At 37.5% G+C, this 17,029-nt stretch overlaps 1 protein-coding gene across 1 annotated transcript in view; it reads right to left on the bottom strand.

The window, feature by feature from the left end:
* Positions 1–17,029, bottom strand: part of ABCA12 (ATP binding cassette subfamily A member 12) — a 226,544-nt gene that overhangs the window by 150,338 nt on the left and 59,177 nt on the right. Inside the window, 5 exon segments of the mRNA XM_029284752.1 lie at positions 2,466–2,578; positions 2,662–2,915; positions 3,977–4,143; positions 5,395–5,510; positions 9,955–13,770. Coding sequence (XP_029140585.1) covers positions 2,466–2,578; positions 2,662–2,915; positions 3,977–4,143; positions 5,395–5,510; positions 9,955–13,770 — 4,466 coding nt within the window.

Genomic DNA, 17,029 nt, shown 5'->3' with positions numbered 1-17,029 from the left:
CAAGAACTGAGCACAGTATACCAACAGTTACCTTACTAGTCCTGTATTAATAGCAATAGCACTTAGATTTACATACAGTTCTTTTACAGCCCTCTCTAAGCAGTTTACAGAGTCAGCATATTACCCCCAACAATCTGGGTCCCCATTTTACTGACCTCGGAAGGATGGAAGGCTGAGTCAACCTTGAGCTGGTGAGAATCGAACTGCTGAACTGCTGGCAGCCAGCAGTCAGCAGAAGTCACCTGCAGTACTGCATTCTAACCACTGTGCCACCAGGCTCTAATACTAAAAAGGTACTGTCCCTCTATTGATGCTGCCTAAGACTGCACTGAGTTACCTGCAGCACATTGTTGGCTCATACTTAAGTGGTGATCCATTAGAACACCTAAATCCCTCTGTTACCAGGTACCACCTATTCTATACTTGTGCATTTGATTTTTCCTGCCTAGGTACAAGACCTTACTTTTCTCACCACTGATCTGCATCTTATTGGATGGGATCCAATGCTCAAGTCGGTCAAGATCCTTCTGAATATTGAGTATGTCTTCTAAAGTGTTGGCTATTCTTCTTTGTGAGGTGTCATCTGCAAATTTGATGACCCTTCTATCTCCTTGTCTAAATCATTATACCCCACTGCATACTTCCCTCCATGTAAATGTACAATAGTTCCACTGAGGACTGCATTTTGAATGCTGTTGGTCTAGTTGTGATTCCTTCTAGTGGTGATGTGGTCTATCCCACATTTTTCTATCTTATAAAGAAGTAGGTTGTGATCTGCTTTTCCAAATGCTTTTCTGAAGCTTAAGTAAATTATGTAAGTAAACAACATTGTCAGAGGGTTGCTTAATTTGGCTGATTTTAACTTTCCACAAATGACTTAAATGGCTCAATTGCACTCTTCAATTTGCATCTGTTTAATTGTAATAAGGATGTGGTTTTATATCTCTGAAGAGGAAACATTTTTTTCTCCCAACAAAAATGCCGAAACATATCCATTGCACAATTAACATTTACAAACAGAGAAGATATGGGAGTAGAATTTCCTGTAGGTAGTTTGGGCCTAACTCATGTGTGGTTTTATTGTTTTTTTAACCTTTAAATCACCCCCCATACACACAGACAGAAATACCACAGCCCAGTAAACATCCAAGGATGTTGCTAGAAGTTTGGAGAAACACCACTAACCATCTGGGATACTGCATTTTGCCCCGGCTCTACTTCCTGGATCACGTTGTAGTCATTTCCTTCTCCTTCTCCTCCCCACTCATTAAGCTGGCATTGGCAACAGGGTTTTTGGTTCATTGTGTTATGCTGACATTTGGGGAGCTAAGGATTCCCTAGGATGCCTTAGCTCCCCAAATGCCAGTGTAACACAACAGGGGTTTTGGTCCATTACAATACTTACCTCCCGGACCTGCCAGTTTAAAGCTGCTTTGCTGAGTTACTCCTAAAAGCATGAACATTTCCTCCTCATGCTGGATAGAAAGGCCTGTGTTTTGTAAACTGACATGGTTGTGCTGACACTGAGAACAATAAAGCTACTTTGCCCAGTATAGCAGCCCAGGTGTCACAACAGGCTAAAAAGGAACTCTCCCGTGTGGCTTTCTCCTTCCCAGCCTCCTAGGTTTTGCTAATCTTCAAAAGATAAGCACAGGATTGTGAGGGGTGGAAGAGAGCCATTTGGAATCTGGTGGGGAACAAAGCAGGTCTAGTGCCTTTGGGGACCCGGCAGGGCAGGATGGAGGGGAGAATAGATATATGGACATGCTGCAGCATCTCTGCAAAGTTAAGAATTCTACAGAACCTATCCAGTCATTCTTACGGGCAAATGACCGCGTGGGTTCATAGAAATCATAACTTTGAAACAGAATTGTACATAGGTTTTTTTGGGGGGGGGAGGGAGGTCTGTTGTAACTTTGAATAGTCATTAAATGATCTGTAGTACTTTCATGATTACCTGTATACAGTTTTGTAGAGAAAAGTCAGATGGTCTTTCCTGTCCATGACTGATTTTTAGCCCCCACTTTACAATTTTTCATCCTAGATTGGAAGTTAGTAACTCAATGCACTGCCAGGCCCATTCTCTTTGTCCCTAATGTACTCTCAGAGAACCCTGGCAATTTTTGGTGATTGAGTTTTTGGCATTTCACCCATGCTAAATGAAATCTACTATTTACAATCCCCACCAAATTAAAAAAAAACACTGTCTTTTAAATACTGTCATTTTGTTACTGACACCACCCACCACCACAACCATTCAAGATAAAAAAAGTAGGGTGTGTTTATGATTATAAATCAACAAACAAAGTTCATAAGACTTAATCTACCTATCTTACCACATTTATTTCAATCTAAGTTCTCTAAAAAACATTTTTTTAAACTTTAGAAAAATGTTAAAGGAAATGGGCAGAAAACTAAAATAAAGAAAAATTTATCCATACATAATTGTTGAAAGCAAAGATTACCTTGTTTTCTGGAATGTGGTGTAACCTTAGTGATATTCATTATAGAATTCAAGGCAGAAATATGCTTAGAGTTATCACGGAAATATTTAAGTTGGGAGACATTTTCTTGTAACCTTTTTGAAGAAAAGAAAAGGAGTAAGTATTGGCCCTCTGAAATAGATACTAATTGCTACATATTATATGCAAAGAATCTTACCACTTAATTTGTTGCAGAAGCTTTTGGGGATTCCCAACAATTATTTCCTGAAATTCTTGGAAGAGTTTTCTGTGGCTAATTAAATTGGTCAGTGCAGGATCACTTCGGTTTCTACCACGAAGAAGCTTCTTGTGGAATTCACTTTGACTGCACAACTCCGCAAAACTAACATCAGGGAGCTGGCATGTTTGCTGCAACCATTTAATACTCTCGAAATCACAAAGGAGTGATGTTAGGTTTTGCAGATGGGTTAGCTTTAAACAATCAAAACAGAGACAAAATTAATCACAAATAAATAATAAAAAGCAATGAAAGAAGCCTAACCAATATTGAAGGGAAATACTATTTTATGACAATGATGGAAGCCTTTGCATATAATCAGGATTGGATTCTAGGTCTAGGTAAGTAAGGCAGTTGCCCAGGGTTCCAAATTTTAGGAGACACTAAAATTGAAAAGATTTCCAAAATACACAATACGAGTATAAAATATAATAACCTTTCCTTGTTGCTTTGGAACTTTTTCTTTCTACGTTTTTTGAAATACATATTCACAAAGTCACTGGAGTAGTAGTGAGCAGCACTAACCAGATGTTGCAAATCATGAAAAATATATATAATTATAGCTATGGACCTCAGAAAGCTGATAATATTACCGGAGCAATATTACCTGGAAGATCCTGAGCAAATGAATTGTGTGATTATCAGCTTATCAAAGTTAGAAGAGGTAACAGCATATTTGTGAACCAGTACACCTACATAAGGATTAAATATATTTATGCAGAATTATTGCCTTATGACAATGGGAACTAATGTAATTAAAATTACTTACTGTTTAAATAGGATTTAAATGTCCGAGAAAAAAATGTCCATGGCTGAAAATCATAACAGTAAAGCTAAAAAACTCAAAGGAAAAAAGGAACACAAGGATGCTTTTTAAAATTCCTAACAAAATTGGAACATGAGCCAAAAAATAGGGGTGTCGGAATATGATTTTATCTATTACCTAATGACTAGAGCTGGTCCTGATAAAATATAGGGTGAAAAACTGGTTTCTTCTAGCTCTGAAAAGAAAGTTTAGCCCCTTTTCAGTTCTACTCCGAACTGCACTCAGTGCAGGACTTCAGATGCATAACTGAAAAAACAAGGAGAGAGAAAAATTTGGAGCAGAGAAGCAGCAGGTAGGGTACACTTCTTTGTCCATTTCCCTAACAATGGTATTCTACAAAAACAGCCAGCTGAGCTTCGAAAACTTGCTAAGCATGCACTTTCATATTATCATTGGTATTTTTCACATCCAAATGATACGTTTACTTACTTTTAACATTAGAACCTCTGGAACTGTGGCATAAGTATTTTGAGAATTAAAAAGGACTCCTTTTAGTTCTGTTATTTTTGGAGGAAGAGTACAATTTCCTGTAAGAAACAGCATCATCTTGTCTTTTGTAATACATTGTTTATAATTTCCACTATCACTAACAAACTCTGCAGGCATTTTGAAAACAAACGAAAACAATGTTGTTCTAGCAAGCATTTGCCTCTTAGATTAGTTTTACTGAATGGCAACTGAGATATATTTGAATTCTATTGTTTAAAATAGTTGTAAGTGAAAGAGTTTTTGTACCCAGAATTTGGGGGAAAAATACATTTAACCATCATGAGCTGAATCATGCTTTAAAAGAAGGAAGTAGGAATCAAACCTTCATGCATAATAAACAGTAGACCACTCTTTTCTTTATTACTCCATTTTGTGTTTCAGTTCTTTTCAAGCACATAGAAAAAATTGACTATTCATTCCAAAGAACATTTTAAGGTTCATCCAGGGAATAAACTTTCTAAACCAGTGGTGGCGAACCTATGGCACACATGCCAGAGGCGGCACTCAGAGCCTTCTCTGTGGGCACGCATGCACGCTGTCGCCCCAGCCCCGCCTCCCCCTGCAGCCCCCTCCTCACCAGCAGCCGCCCCGGAGAGTTGCCCCGGGCGTGACCCGTGTGGAGCAGCGCAGGCAAGGACATGGCAGCCAGGCAGCAGGGACAAGACTCTGCCTTCGCGCCCCATTGCGCGCAGTTGATGGTGTGGGGCGTGGGCGGAGGGTGTGGCCACCATGGCACTGCAGGGCTGCCTGGGAAATCTGCTGCAGGCTGTGGAGGTGGTGGGTGGCCCTGCGGGCGGGTGGGTTGGCGGGTGGGGCAGGAGGGCGGAATGGGGGCTGAACAGGGGCAGTTTTCAGGCACTCGGTTTCTAAAAGGTTCGCCATCACTGTTCTAAACTATGAAATATTTTTATCAACTTTAGGATGTTATTTGTTTCATCAAATAGCTTTTCCTTTGAATGAATATCAGAACATATTTTCTTTTTTTAGGTTTAAGCTGGAATCACTATCACAAAATAAAATGACTGAATGTAAAGCACTGCAAATCTATCTGTGTTAAAACCAAAATGAAGGTTTCTCTCTGTAAGTTTTTAATTCATCAACTTCTAGTGCCACTGCAGTTCTTTTCTTAAGACAAGTACCCAACAATTTTTTATGAAATAATATATGCACCACAGTTACATTAAGCCATGTGCTACTATTGGTTCTAATGAAGTGATTCTTGTTGATCAGGCTTCCTGGCTTTTATCTGGGTATGAACATCAATGTCACCATAAAGCATCCAGTTGCCATTAAACTCTTTCACAAGAAGAAGATTTAAAAACAAATATATTGTATGCTATTATGAAAATATGTGTTACCTGACAATTCATTGTCTGGCTCTTGAAACACGTTCATTATGCAAATGAAATATGATGAGAAGTTACTATTATGAGATGTTTTTAGGAAGACATGTACAAATTCTGAAAACAGAAACCTGGGAAAAAACAGAACAAAACAGTCTCATGTGAAGTCACACACATTAAAGAATGTTTTGCAATTAAAGACTTTTTAAAAAGTTTTCAATTTACCTAGAGTGGCACTAAGCCAATTTCATTCAGAAAATGTACCAAAATGTACATTATAGTAGTTAACAGATCTTAAAGAAGAAGAATTTTACTTCTATCAGTTGACTTATATCACTGAATACTTCAGAGATAATTAACAAAATACCAAAATTTTCTAAATTTTAAACTAGATTTGAGCTCAAAAAAACAAACAATAAGATTCTCCCAGGTCTTTCCAAATGAGTATCTTAAACTTTAGTTTAACAAAACATTTCCAATTTTAATGAACAAACCAAATGAACAGATTTGAAAACCCACTGAGAGCTGTGCAACACAACCCTACAGAGATTGGTTCTCATTAGATTGGATTTTCTTCTGAGTGAGAAACTTGATTTTTTTTCTAAGTTTAAAATTGAAGATTAATCCTGAAGTTATTGAGACTTGCTAAATAAATGTTTAAGACTGGACTGTTGCAATTATTTTAATTGGAATTAAGAAAATTAATTAATTACTTTAATTAATTACTTTGATTTTAATTGGAACTAAAATGCCTGATGTCTGTCATGAAGTGGTCCCAGGATGACACTGGGACTGCAGTGCCAGGTGCACGGTAGTGTAGTGTGATATCTCCCTTGGGCAACTCCCCAGATTCCTCCTCAAATGTTAGCTCGGAGGAGGTTGAGCCCATTCCTGGCACATCAGGAACTGGGTTGTTTGATGGCTCTGAACAACTGTCCGAAAGAGATTTGGAGGAGGCTTCAGCTGGGGAAAGTTTGCAGTGGCAGACTGCCAATGAAGAGGAAGAGGAACTGCCTTCAGCATGTGATCCGAGAACACACAGGGCAGACAAAAGGCAAGAGCAGCGGAGGTCAACCAGACTAATCGAGAGGAGAACACCCTGCCCATCTGATGGGCTGCATCAGAAAGCTGACTATGGTGGCATTGCTGGGAACAACATGTTGGTTTTCTAGCTGTTTGTTTGATCGTTGTCATTCCTGCTTCACTCTGAATTGACATTGTTTGGAGTTGTGCCTTGAAGACGCTGAACTTTTCTTGCCATGTGAGCTCTCTTGTCAGTGGTGGGATTCAAATACGTTGCATGGGCAACAAAAAATTAACTACTGGTTCTGCCGAAGTGGTGCGAAACGGCTGAATCCCACCACTGTCTCTTGTGTTTGGATTTAAGTTTTGCCTGGTGGAGTTATTTTGTTTGAGCAACTTTCAATTGCTTTGTGGACTATTAGCCATTGCTCTGTGGACTAAATTTGGTCTGCTTGTGGCTGGACTTAACTGGGATAGTTCTGAGTTTTTGGTGAAGCGAATTGCTGGGGAATATTAACAAACTCACTAAATCACAGTTACATGTGTGTGTGTGAGTGGCACAGCACATGTAGGCTATGCAGATGCACACAATGGAAATCTACATGCTAGAGGGGGCACATTCTATTGAGGAACATGTGAACAAACAAATCAATAATAAAGACAAAGTCGCAGCAGCAATGGAGAATCTCAGTTTGCAGGAAACTGTGAACCAGGGTGGGCTGGAGCCTGACTGACTTGAACTATAGCTGGTACCTTTGTATCAACTTCTTTATAACATTATCTTCAATTTAATACTAAAAATTATTTGTACCACTTATATATTTTTAAAGCAGAGGTGGGGAACAATGGCCTCTTTATAACTTGTGGACTTCACCTCCAAGGATTCCTGAGCCATTATTCCCCACCCCTGTTTTAAAGCATCATTTGAAAGCATCCAATAAAACATACAAAGAATGGTTACAGGAAGGGGGTCAAGTTATTTTCCAAAGCACCAAAAGGCAAGACAAGAAACAATGGCTGGAAACTAACCAAGGAGAGAAGCAACCTAGAACTAAGGAAAAATTTCCTAATGGTGAGAGCAATCAACCAATGGAATTGCTTTGCCTTCAGAAGTTATGGGTGCTCCATCACTGGAAGCTTTCAAAAAGAGACTGGACAACCATTTGTCTGAAATGGTATAGGGTCTCCTGCTAGAAGACCTCCGAGGTCTCTTCCAACTCTATTATTCTTTGTTCTACATTCAATTACCTGAAAACAAGAGTGATCAGACCTGAACAATCTCAGATGAACTATAAAGAACAAAAATTTAATATTCTCTTTATGTTTCTAAATATGAATAATTTTTATTGCCAATTTATGCAGAAGAGATTGGCAAACCATTTGTCTGGAATGGTATACAGTCTCCTGCTAGAGCAGGGGATTGGACAATAGGTAGTAATGGAAAACAAACTGGGAAATAAAGAGGATTTGAGATAAAACTTTCAAATTGGAGAATGATGACTCATGAAAGGGGGCCAACAATACTGCGCTTTATTGGTACTTCATCCCCTGTAGCTATAAAGGGGAGGAGCAACTTGTGGCTGGGGTGGGGGTGGGATTCAGTTGTGTCAACATGACTTAGAGAGACTGGCAAGTTTCACTAGCAAGGAAATAACCCTCTTACCTCCACTAGAAAAAGGGTCTACCTTACAGAGCTGAGGGGAAGAAAAGCAGACTCTAAGCAGATGGAAGGAAGGATGGAGGAGCTGCAAGACAGATGCAGCAGCAAAAAGGAAAATAAGAGAAATTGCTACATGGGGCTTTTGTAAAGGTAATTGTGTTTGAGAGATAATTGGTTTGATTCCAATAGGTACACTCCGACTTACTGTTTCTTTGATCCCCCTTTGCTCACTCAAGATTCTCTTGTGCAACATCTAGAATTCTCCTGAATAGTTCTCCATATATAGTTCTCCATACTATTTTTATGCTAGCTGAATAGCAATTCTTTTCACAGTACCAAATGCCATGAGACATTTCCATTGTAGGGAGTTAAAGCATTTTATCAAAGCAAACCACAGCCTACTTCTTGGTAAGCTAGAAAAACGTGGGATAGATAGCATCACCACCAGATGGATTCATAATTGGCTGACAAATCCCCACTCAGCAGGTAGTCCTCAATGGAACTACATCTACATGGAGGGAAGCATGTAGTGGGCCTTTTTGATATCTTCATAAATTATTTATATTGGGATAGAAGGGGAACTCATCAAATTTGCAGATGACATCAAACTGGGGGAAATTGCTAACACTTTGGAAGATAGGCTCAAGAGCCAGAATGATTTTGACAGACCAGGAACACTGAACCCTATCCAACAAAATGCAATTCAGTGGTGAGAAAAGTAAGGCTTTACTCTGAGGCAAGAAAAACCAAATGCACAAATATAAAATAAGTGGCTCAACAACAGTACCAGTGAAAGAAATCTAGGTGACAATGGACAACCACTTAAGTATGAGCCAGCAGTGTGCTGCAGCTGCCAAAAAGAAAAAAGAAATTGCAGTCCTAATATGCATCAACAGAAGAATACTATCAAGATCATGTGAAGTGTTAGTACTGCTTTACATGGTAAGACCACACTTGGAATACTATGTCCAGTTCTGGTTACCACAATACAAAAAAGATGCTGAAGCCCTACAAAGAATGTAAAATAATTAGGGGTCTGGAGCTAAACCCTACGATGAACTGGGTATGTCTAGTCTAATAAAGAGAAGAATTAGGAGTGGCATGATAGCAGTCTTCCAATACCTTGAGGGGCTGTCATAGAGAAGAGGGGGTTGACTATTTTACAAAGCAGTTGAAGGCAGGACAAAAAGTGGTGGGTGAAAGATCTTTAAAGAGAGATCCAACCTAGAACTAAGGAGAAATTTCCTGACAGTGAGAACAATTAATCAGTGGAACAGCCTGCCTCCAGAAGTAGTAGCTGCTCCATCATTAGAGGTTTTTAAGAAGATATTGGACAGCCATTTGGCTGAAATGGTGTAGGGAAGACATGTCAAACTCGCGACTTCACGTGACATCACACAATGTATCAGAGCTTTTTTGCCATTGCCGGCAATGGGGTGGGCGTGGTTTCCCGATGATGCATACGGCCCACGGGCCGGCGGTTTGACACCTCTGGTGTAGGGTCTCCTAGTTGAGCAGGGGGTTTGACTAGAAGACCTCCAAGATCCCTTCCAACTCTGTCATTCTATGTTCTAACTCAACATAAAGAGAAAATAGAACAATTCTTATTTGATCAGAAAATGAATTTTGGCAATCACATGAGGTTACAAAAAGATACTCAAGTGTACGGTACACATTAACACTCTCTCTGCTCTGTAGAAAAGTCAACCTGTCAATTATGCATAAATACACATTTTTAAAAAGAACTATGAACCAGACATCAGTAATTCTGCATCATTCTGCACACTTTATACAATATTATTTATATCAGCATCAACTCAAAAATATTTCTTTTCTGCTGAAAAGAGAATGAATTTCTCTTCATTCAACTAATTATGAAACACATTACTTACTGTGCAATCAAATTGCTTGGAGATTGTGCTTGTACCCATTCCTTCCAAAATGTCTTGTTTAGAAGTGTTTCTGCAACCATGAGAAAAGGATGCCTAATATGATCAAATTTATATTGCAGCTCAGTTCTTTTTGATAGCAAATTTGGATCTGGATTTGCTTTAAGCTCCTTTAGCAAATCCAAATGATTTAAAGTAGAAATACTGACATTAAATATTTCTGGAACTGATTTGTTGTGATCCAAAACTTTTCCCATAATTTCCAAGCCATATCTTGCATTCTCTGTTTCTGTGTGGTACCATTTTGACAACATAATCCAAATCTGTGAAAAATTACTTGTAGATGGAATAGAGCTTTCTTCTTTATTTCTTTGTGTGGCTTCATTCACTGGAATATTCACATGTGCAAAATCTCGAAGCAGCTTGGAGAATATTGCTAACTCACTCCAGTCTATTAATTTGTCAATGCAATTTTGTATATAATATTCTGTTTCATTACCTGACAACAGCAAGGGATTTGTTGAAGGGTTATAAGTAACATCATTTATACTATCAAGAACTGGGATGAAACAAGTTGAATTAATTGATGGTAATTGTTTAGAAATCTTTGCTAAAGTTGCATACATCTCATGTATCCAAGGATGTTGGAAATCAAAAAGTATATCCATTTTCAAAAGCAAGCCAGAAGAAAATTGTAGTGATTTGATGATGCATAACAAATCATTTGAAAAATGCACATTATTTTTTTTGTAAAGATTTGTTAAATTTGTCTGCTGGAAATTTCTTATGGAGAAAAGGAAGAAGTCAATAAATGTTTGATTTGTTCTCTTTTCAAAATCCATGGAAGAGAAAAGCAGTTCACAATGGTTTTGGTTATGTACTTCAGAGAGAGTGATATTTTTAAATAGCATTTGAAAAATTATGTGAATTATATCTTGGGCATTGCAATTATGTGGCGCTCCCATTTTGTTGGTCCAACTATGTAATAATGGACTTAGAGTTAAATATACGATATCCACTGTTTTTGTTTCAACTAAATTTCTATCTCCCAAGAAAAATTCACTGAATTCCTTTTGAAACAGAAATTGTGAAAAACCATACAAGGTGGTAATTTTTCCTTTATCAGTTTCTTCCAATTTGCTATCAGACAGTATCATTGCTCCTTGATTCAGTATGTCATAAATATTTTCAAAGATTTTGTGGCTATTATTAGACAATGGGGGGATGGCTTCTAATTGACTGATGTTAAATTGATGCCCAAACTTTTGCTGAAATAACAGCTTCCTAACAGCAATATGAATTTGTTCTGAAGTGTTAATATGTGGGTTTTCTTCATTATATTTTGGTAGTACATGGGATAAAAGTTGAGTTAACCTTTGCAGTTCTGAATTAAAATGAAGGTTAGAAGCATTATTCAGTAAAGAAAGATGTTTATATAATATACTTAAAAAAAGTGAGCTATGCATTACAGATCGTAGTTCTTTATGAATATTTACAAAAGCCTCCAACTCATGTGACCAAGATTTGTTAGTAGTATTTTGCATTCTTTGTACTAATTGTGAAAGATAAGTAATCAGATTTACATTACTGGCTTTCATTACTGAAGATTTAAGAAAAAAATCTGAAGAAGTCAAAGGAATTTTTTCTCTTGAATCAAAAGCCCATGGTATGTCCTCTAGAGATTGGGTAGTTGCTACAGACATTATCTTCTGGATAGTTTTCCATATCATTTTAAGTTTTAAGTTGATCCTATTTAAAAACAAATCATTTGATATTCTTGTAGTTTTGTTTAATCTGTGTTTCATTTGTTCTTGAGGATTAATGTAGAAAAGTCTTTGAAAAAGACCATCAATAGGTGATAAAAAAGTATTAATATTTTTTCTAATATAAGTTTTGCAATTTATGTCAGAATTGGAATTTAGGAACAATCTTAACACATCTAATACCTCTTCCAAAGAGGAAACTTTCATGCCCCAGCTTAAAGTTTCAAGAAGCTTATATGTTTCTTTTTCCTTGTTGGCTAATCCAATGACAACAAGAATTAGCACTTTTCTGGACATTTCTAGCAGTTGAATATACTGCTTTGTATTTGTCACATTCTGTTTCGAGTTCAATATTTCTGCAACCTCATTCAAAATCTCTGAAAAATTATTCCATTTTAATTGATGAACATTTTTGCTCATTTGTAAAATCTTTGCTATAATCTTTTGATGTTTATTATGTAGCAAAACAGGCACAAATGTTTGATTCCAAACTGATGGATTATCCAGGATATTTTGAATATCTGCTACTGTTCCATTCAGAATAAAAGAATTCTGAATGTCTAAAGCAGAAATTTTGTCAATGATATTGCTAAGCAATGGTTCTCTGCAAGTCAGTTTATGTTGAGACAGATCAAGAGAAAAAGCGCTTAGATTTTTATGAATCTTTTCTATCCAGGAATTCTGGTATTTATGGAGCCCAATTAATTTGGACAGAAAACTGGATGAAACTTCTAATAATTTGACGAGACACTGAAATTCACCTGGGAAGTGTTTCCTTTTGTTTCCCTGGACTGTTTCAAAAAGTGATGCTGATTTGAGATTTTTTATTGTAAGCTGAAACAATTGGGTAAACATATGGTGATAGGTTGTTCTGTTTTCAAAATCCAGAGAAGAGAAAAGAAAATTACATTTGCTTTCTCTTAAGGCTTTCTTTAGTGTGGCATTATTGAAAAACACTTCAATTGCAATGAGATGGAAGTCTTTGACAGTGCAGTCTGAGAAGCTGTTGTCGACCTGAATGTTTCTCATTTGAAGAAGGCTTGGTGCTAAATACAAGAGTTGCAACACTTTTGCTTGTATTGAAGAATTATGCCACACTGGAGTTATATATAAATCCAGCAAAGGTAATGCTTGTGAAAATCTGAGGAGGGTATCAGTTTTGTTAACATTAAATGCTTCTATCTGACTGGGATCAGAAAGTATCTCCATACCCTTTTTAATTGTCTGAAATAATTTCTGTACACTTTTATAGTTGGTATTCATTAGGGGATTAACAATAATGAATTCATTGATGTACTTTTTCTCCAGGTCCTCTAACACTTGTAAACTTTTCAAAATAGTATTTAAAACCATTGAAACATTTGTTCCCTTGATGCTCCCTGCATCATACTTTTTCAATAAATGATTTACAAATTTAATCATTTGCTCAAGTTCTATTTTCAAAGGAAGTCCAAAGTTATCATGGTTGACATACAGATTGTCATGTAATATATCTAAAATCTGTCTATACATAAGGATGTCTGTATCACTCCATTTTGCAGACCTCAGTTTTTCAACAATATGCCAGTAAGTGTTGAATTCATTCCACTGAGATTCATTAATGGAATTTTGAATTTTCTGCATCAGGTTAGTCAGGGAAGAGATCAATAGGTAGTTATGATTAGTCCTGCTATTTGTTATGATACTAAAGATTTTCTGAAGTACCAGGAGCTTCTCAGGAAAATTGTCAGTTGTTGCAGGTTTAAGCAGAAAATTTAATAACAATGATGGCACTTCTTCCACTGAAGTTAAGTATCTTCTATATTTTTCAGGCAGGAAAGAGAATTTGTGGACAGTACTCATTTTAACAGCTTGCCATGCCTTTCTGGCTTTAAAAATAATATTATTTAAAAACACGATATCCCTGATGCTCCTATTTAAATTGTGGATATTTTCTTTTAAGTCGAATAATGGCATTTTCTTCAAGCTATTCTGAGATTTTGTATTTCTTTTATAATCCTTTAAAAAATAGCCAGTTTTAAAATCTTCATAACCAAAATCAAGAGCTAAAAGATTCCTGTAATAAAAAGATATAAAATGCATCACTTATAACAGAACAAAGACAATGAAAATGCCATGAAATTTGTTTCCCCTTTCAAAGTTTACAAAACAACTATCTAGATATCAAATTTTTGCCTTTTTGCAATAGTGTTTTTATAACTTGTCTTCCCACCTACCTCCTCCTTACACCTTGCTTGCTTCTATTTTTAATAAATCGTATTTTGCCATTAAACATAAGGTTTATTTTTATGACTGGTCTTAAATAAGATTCCAATCAACCACGAAGAATGCCAGATATGGTCTCTCATGGTTCCTGACCCAGTTTTTTGTCTTCTTCCAAGGCACTGCCACTTTTTTAGTTCCCATATTCCTCTTTTCTACCCAATCCTCTCTTTGAACTATAAACATTTAAAACTCAGTTAATAGCTTTTATTAATGTCAGTGGATGTTTCTTAAATGCTTACAATACTGTACTTCAAAAGATATATGATTGCTGATCTATAGGAAAGAGATAATCTGCTCCTTCCTACTACTTCAATCAAGGTAAAATATAGTAGCTTTTGCTCACACATGGGAGCATTTTCAGCAGAGGTACTCATGAAGCAGCTCCACATTCAATTGAAATGTGGCAGTTCAAAGTTCATGCATATTCCGCTGAATTATATTTTTATAAAGTGTATTGTCATATGCTGAAGTCATACATAAATTTAGTTTATAAATAAAAAAATCCATTAAAAACATGGCACTCGTTTTGGGGTAGACATGCATAATTCTGTTGATCTTATGTGAATACTAGCTTTTACATGTGTATACAGGTATGGGTAATCCTCAAGATACAATATAGATCATTTACTGTCCGTTCAAAGTTACAACAGCCCCCCCCCCCCAAAAAAAACCTATATACAACCCTGTTTCAAAGTTACAAATTCTACAGAACCAACCTGGTCATTCACCTTACAAATGACTGGGGGGGGGGGTGTTGTGTAGAATTCTTAACCTTGCAGAGACACTGCAGCACACCCACATATCTAATCACCATGTATCCTGCCCTACCAGGTCCCCAAAAGCACTGGGCCTGCTTTGTTCCCCACCAGATTCCAAACGCTTCTCTTCCACCCCTAACAAACCCACACTTACCTTCTGAAGATTTGCAGAACTCAGGAGGCTGGGAAGGAGGAGGTCACGTGGGAGGATTCCTGCAGCCTCCCTTTCAGCCTGTTGTGAAGCATGAGCTGCTGTACTGTGCAAAGAAGCTGCATTGTTCTCAGCCAGATTACAAAATGCAGGCTTTTGTATCCAGCATGAGGAGGAAATGTTTATGCTTTGAGGAGTAACTCAGCAAAACAGCTTCTTTCTTTCAAAGGGGTAGAGTGTTACACTGATGTTCAGGGAGCTAAAGATTGCAACAGACAAAAAAAAAACCTGTTGCATTAGTCTAGTGTTCAGGGAGCTAAGGTATTCTAGGAATCCCTAGTTCCCTAAACAACAGCGTAACACAATGGGGCTTTTGGTCCAGCGCAATCCGTAGCTTCCAATGGAGCATAATGCAATGGAGCTAAGGATTGCAAAATTGCGGTTGTGAATGCCAATGTAACACAATGAAGCTAAGGATTGCAATGGACCAAAAGCCCCATTGCATTACACTGGCATTCAGGGAGTTTAGAAGAAATTGTGCTGATTTACTTGCCATGGCTGGGGAGGAAAGAATTGTGAGGGAAGCAAAACTAGTAAGATTTCTTCTTGATTGTGCTCCATGGCCCTGCAACAGTCCAGCAAGGGAGCACCTTCTCTACTCCAACTTCCCAGACTCTGGATATCTTCAAAAGGTAAGTATGCAATAGAGATGGAGTGGGGTAGTTCCTAAGGCCTTTGGGGAACCCAGGGGGCAGGGGGCAGAGCATGGGATATCTCAGAGGGAGAGGGAGACGTCCTTGTGTGTTTGTGCCTGGACTAGGCCTCCCATGTTTTCCCCCATCCGAGTCACCTTACAGTATGCTCTACCTAATGACCCATGCATTTGTTTAACGAATGCATTGGGGAAAGCAGGGACAGGGAGGTGGTTAAGTATGCATTTCATTTAATGTAGTTCTTGATTTCCAATATGAATAGCCAGACTCTATTACTATTGTATGTTGAGGACTACCTGTATTTCAGTTAAATGCTAATACATTTTTATGCCTGCTTTCTTAACAATATAAGAGGAATTAAAGAAATACTCAAATGATTGGAAGAAAACAGATAGTTTCTGGACAATTCTCCATTCCTTTTGAAGTAACATTTTACAGCAGCACAAAGAATAACTTTGACTCAGAACTCACCTTAAAATTTCTTTCATTTTAGCAAATAAAATCAGATTTTTTTTCCAGGAAACAGGTTGTTCACAAAGGTAATTTATTGCTAAATTATTTTTATCTACAAAAACAAGCCAACAAATAAACAAGTTAAATTACTAATTTTAATTATTATCTTTCAATTGTGTGAGAGTATTATTTTATTACATAAAATGTATGTGCCACCTCTCTGCCTGTAAAATAATAGCATTGGAATAAATTTCATAAATGCCTCTCTGAGATTTTTTGTATGATTTTCCAAAGAGTTCAAAGCATGTAATATTTGTCTTCAGGGTTGTTTCACATCATTATGTAGTATCTGCTTATTGAGAAATCTAGTTAGACAAATTGGGACTGACATGTCACTGCCAGGGTTCATCAGGAAGAATGAATAAAGGGAACTGTTTTTAAATTTAATAGAGTAATATTTAAAATTAGAATCTTACATATTGGCTTCAATGCTGTATAGCAATGTAGCATTTCTTTTCCTGAATACTGTATTGGAGGAGAATATTCACCATATTCAATTAACTATGTAAGAGACCTGAAGCAAGAACATGGTTTAGTACCAGCCTGTAATACAAGGATTTGGATCTACCTTCAGGAGTTTCCATTTCATTTCACTAACCCAGGGGTCGGCAACCTAAAATGGTGAAAGAGCCACTTGGACCCGTTTCCCTCACAAAAAAAAAAACCTGGGAGCCGCAAAATGCGCGCGTGCGCGCGTGCGTGCATGCGCACACACGTAACGGGGCTTGATTCTAAATTGAGTGCACTGGCCAAAAAGCGAGGTAAAAATATGGTAAATGAATGCAACAGCACGAGATGAAAGCTCCGCTGTGATTTGTGTTCCCCCGTAACCATGGAGATAATGCCCCGACTCTTCTCTCCCATGGAATCGCCCCCACTCGCTTCACCCAATCAACAGTCCCTGCGCGACCCCTC

The sequence above is a fragment of the Protobothrops mucrosquamatus genome, unplaced genomic scaffold (genome assembly GCF_001527695.2).
Source record: "Protobothrops mucrosquamatus isolate PMUCROS unplaced genomic scaffold, P.Mucros_1.0 scaffold899, whole genome shotgun sequence".
NCBI lineage: Eukaryota > Metazoa > Chordata > Lepidosauria > Squamata > Viperidae > Protobothrops > Protobothrops mucrosquamatus.
This window is presented reverse-complemented; position numbering and strand designations above follow the sequence as displayed.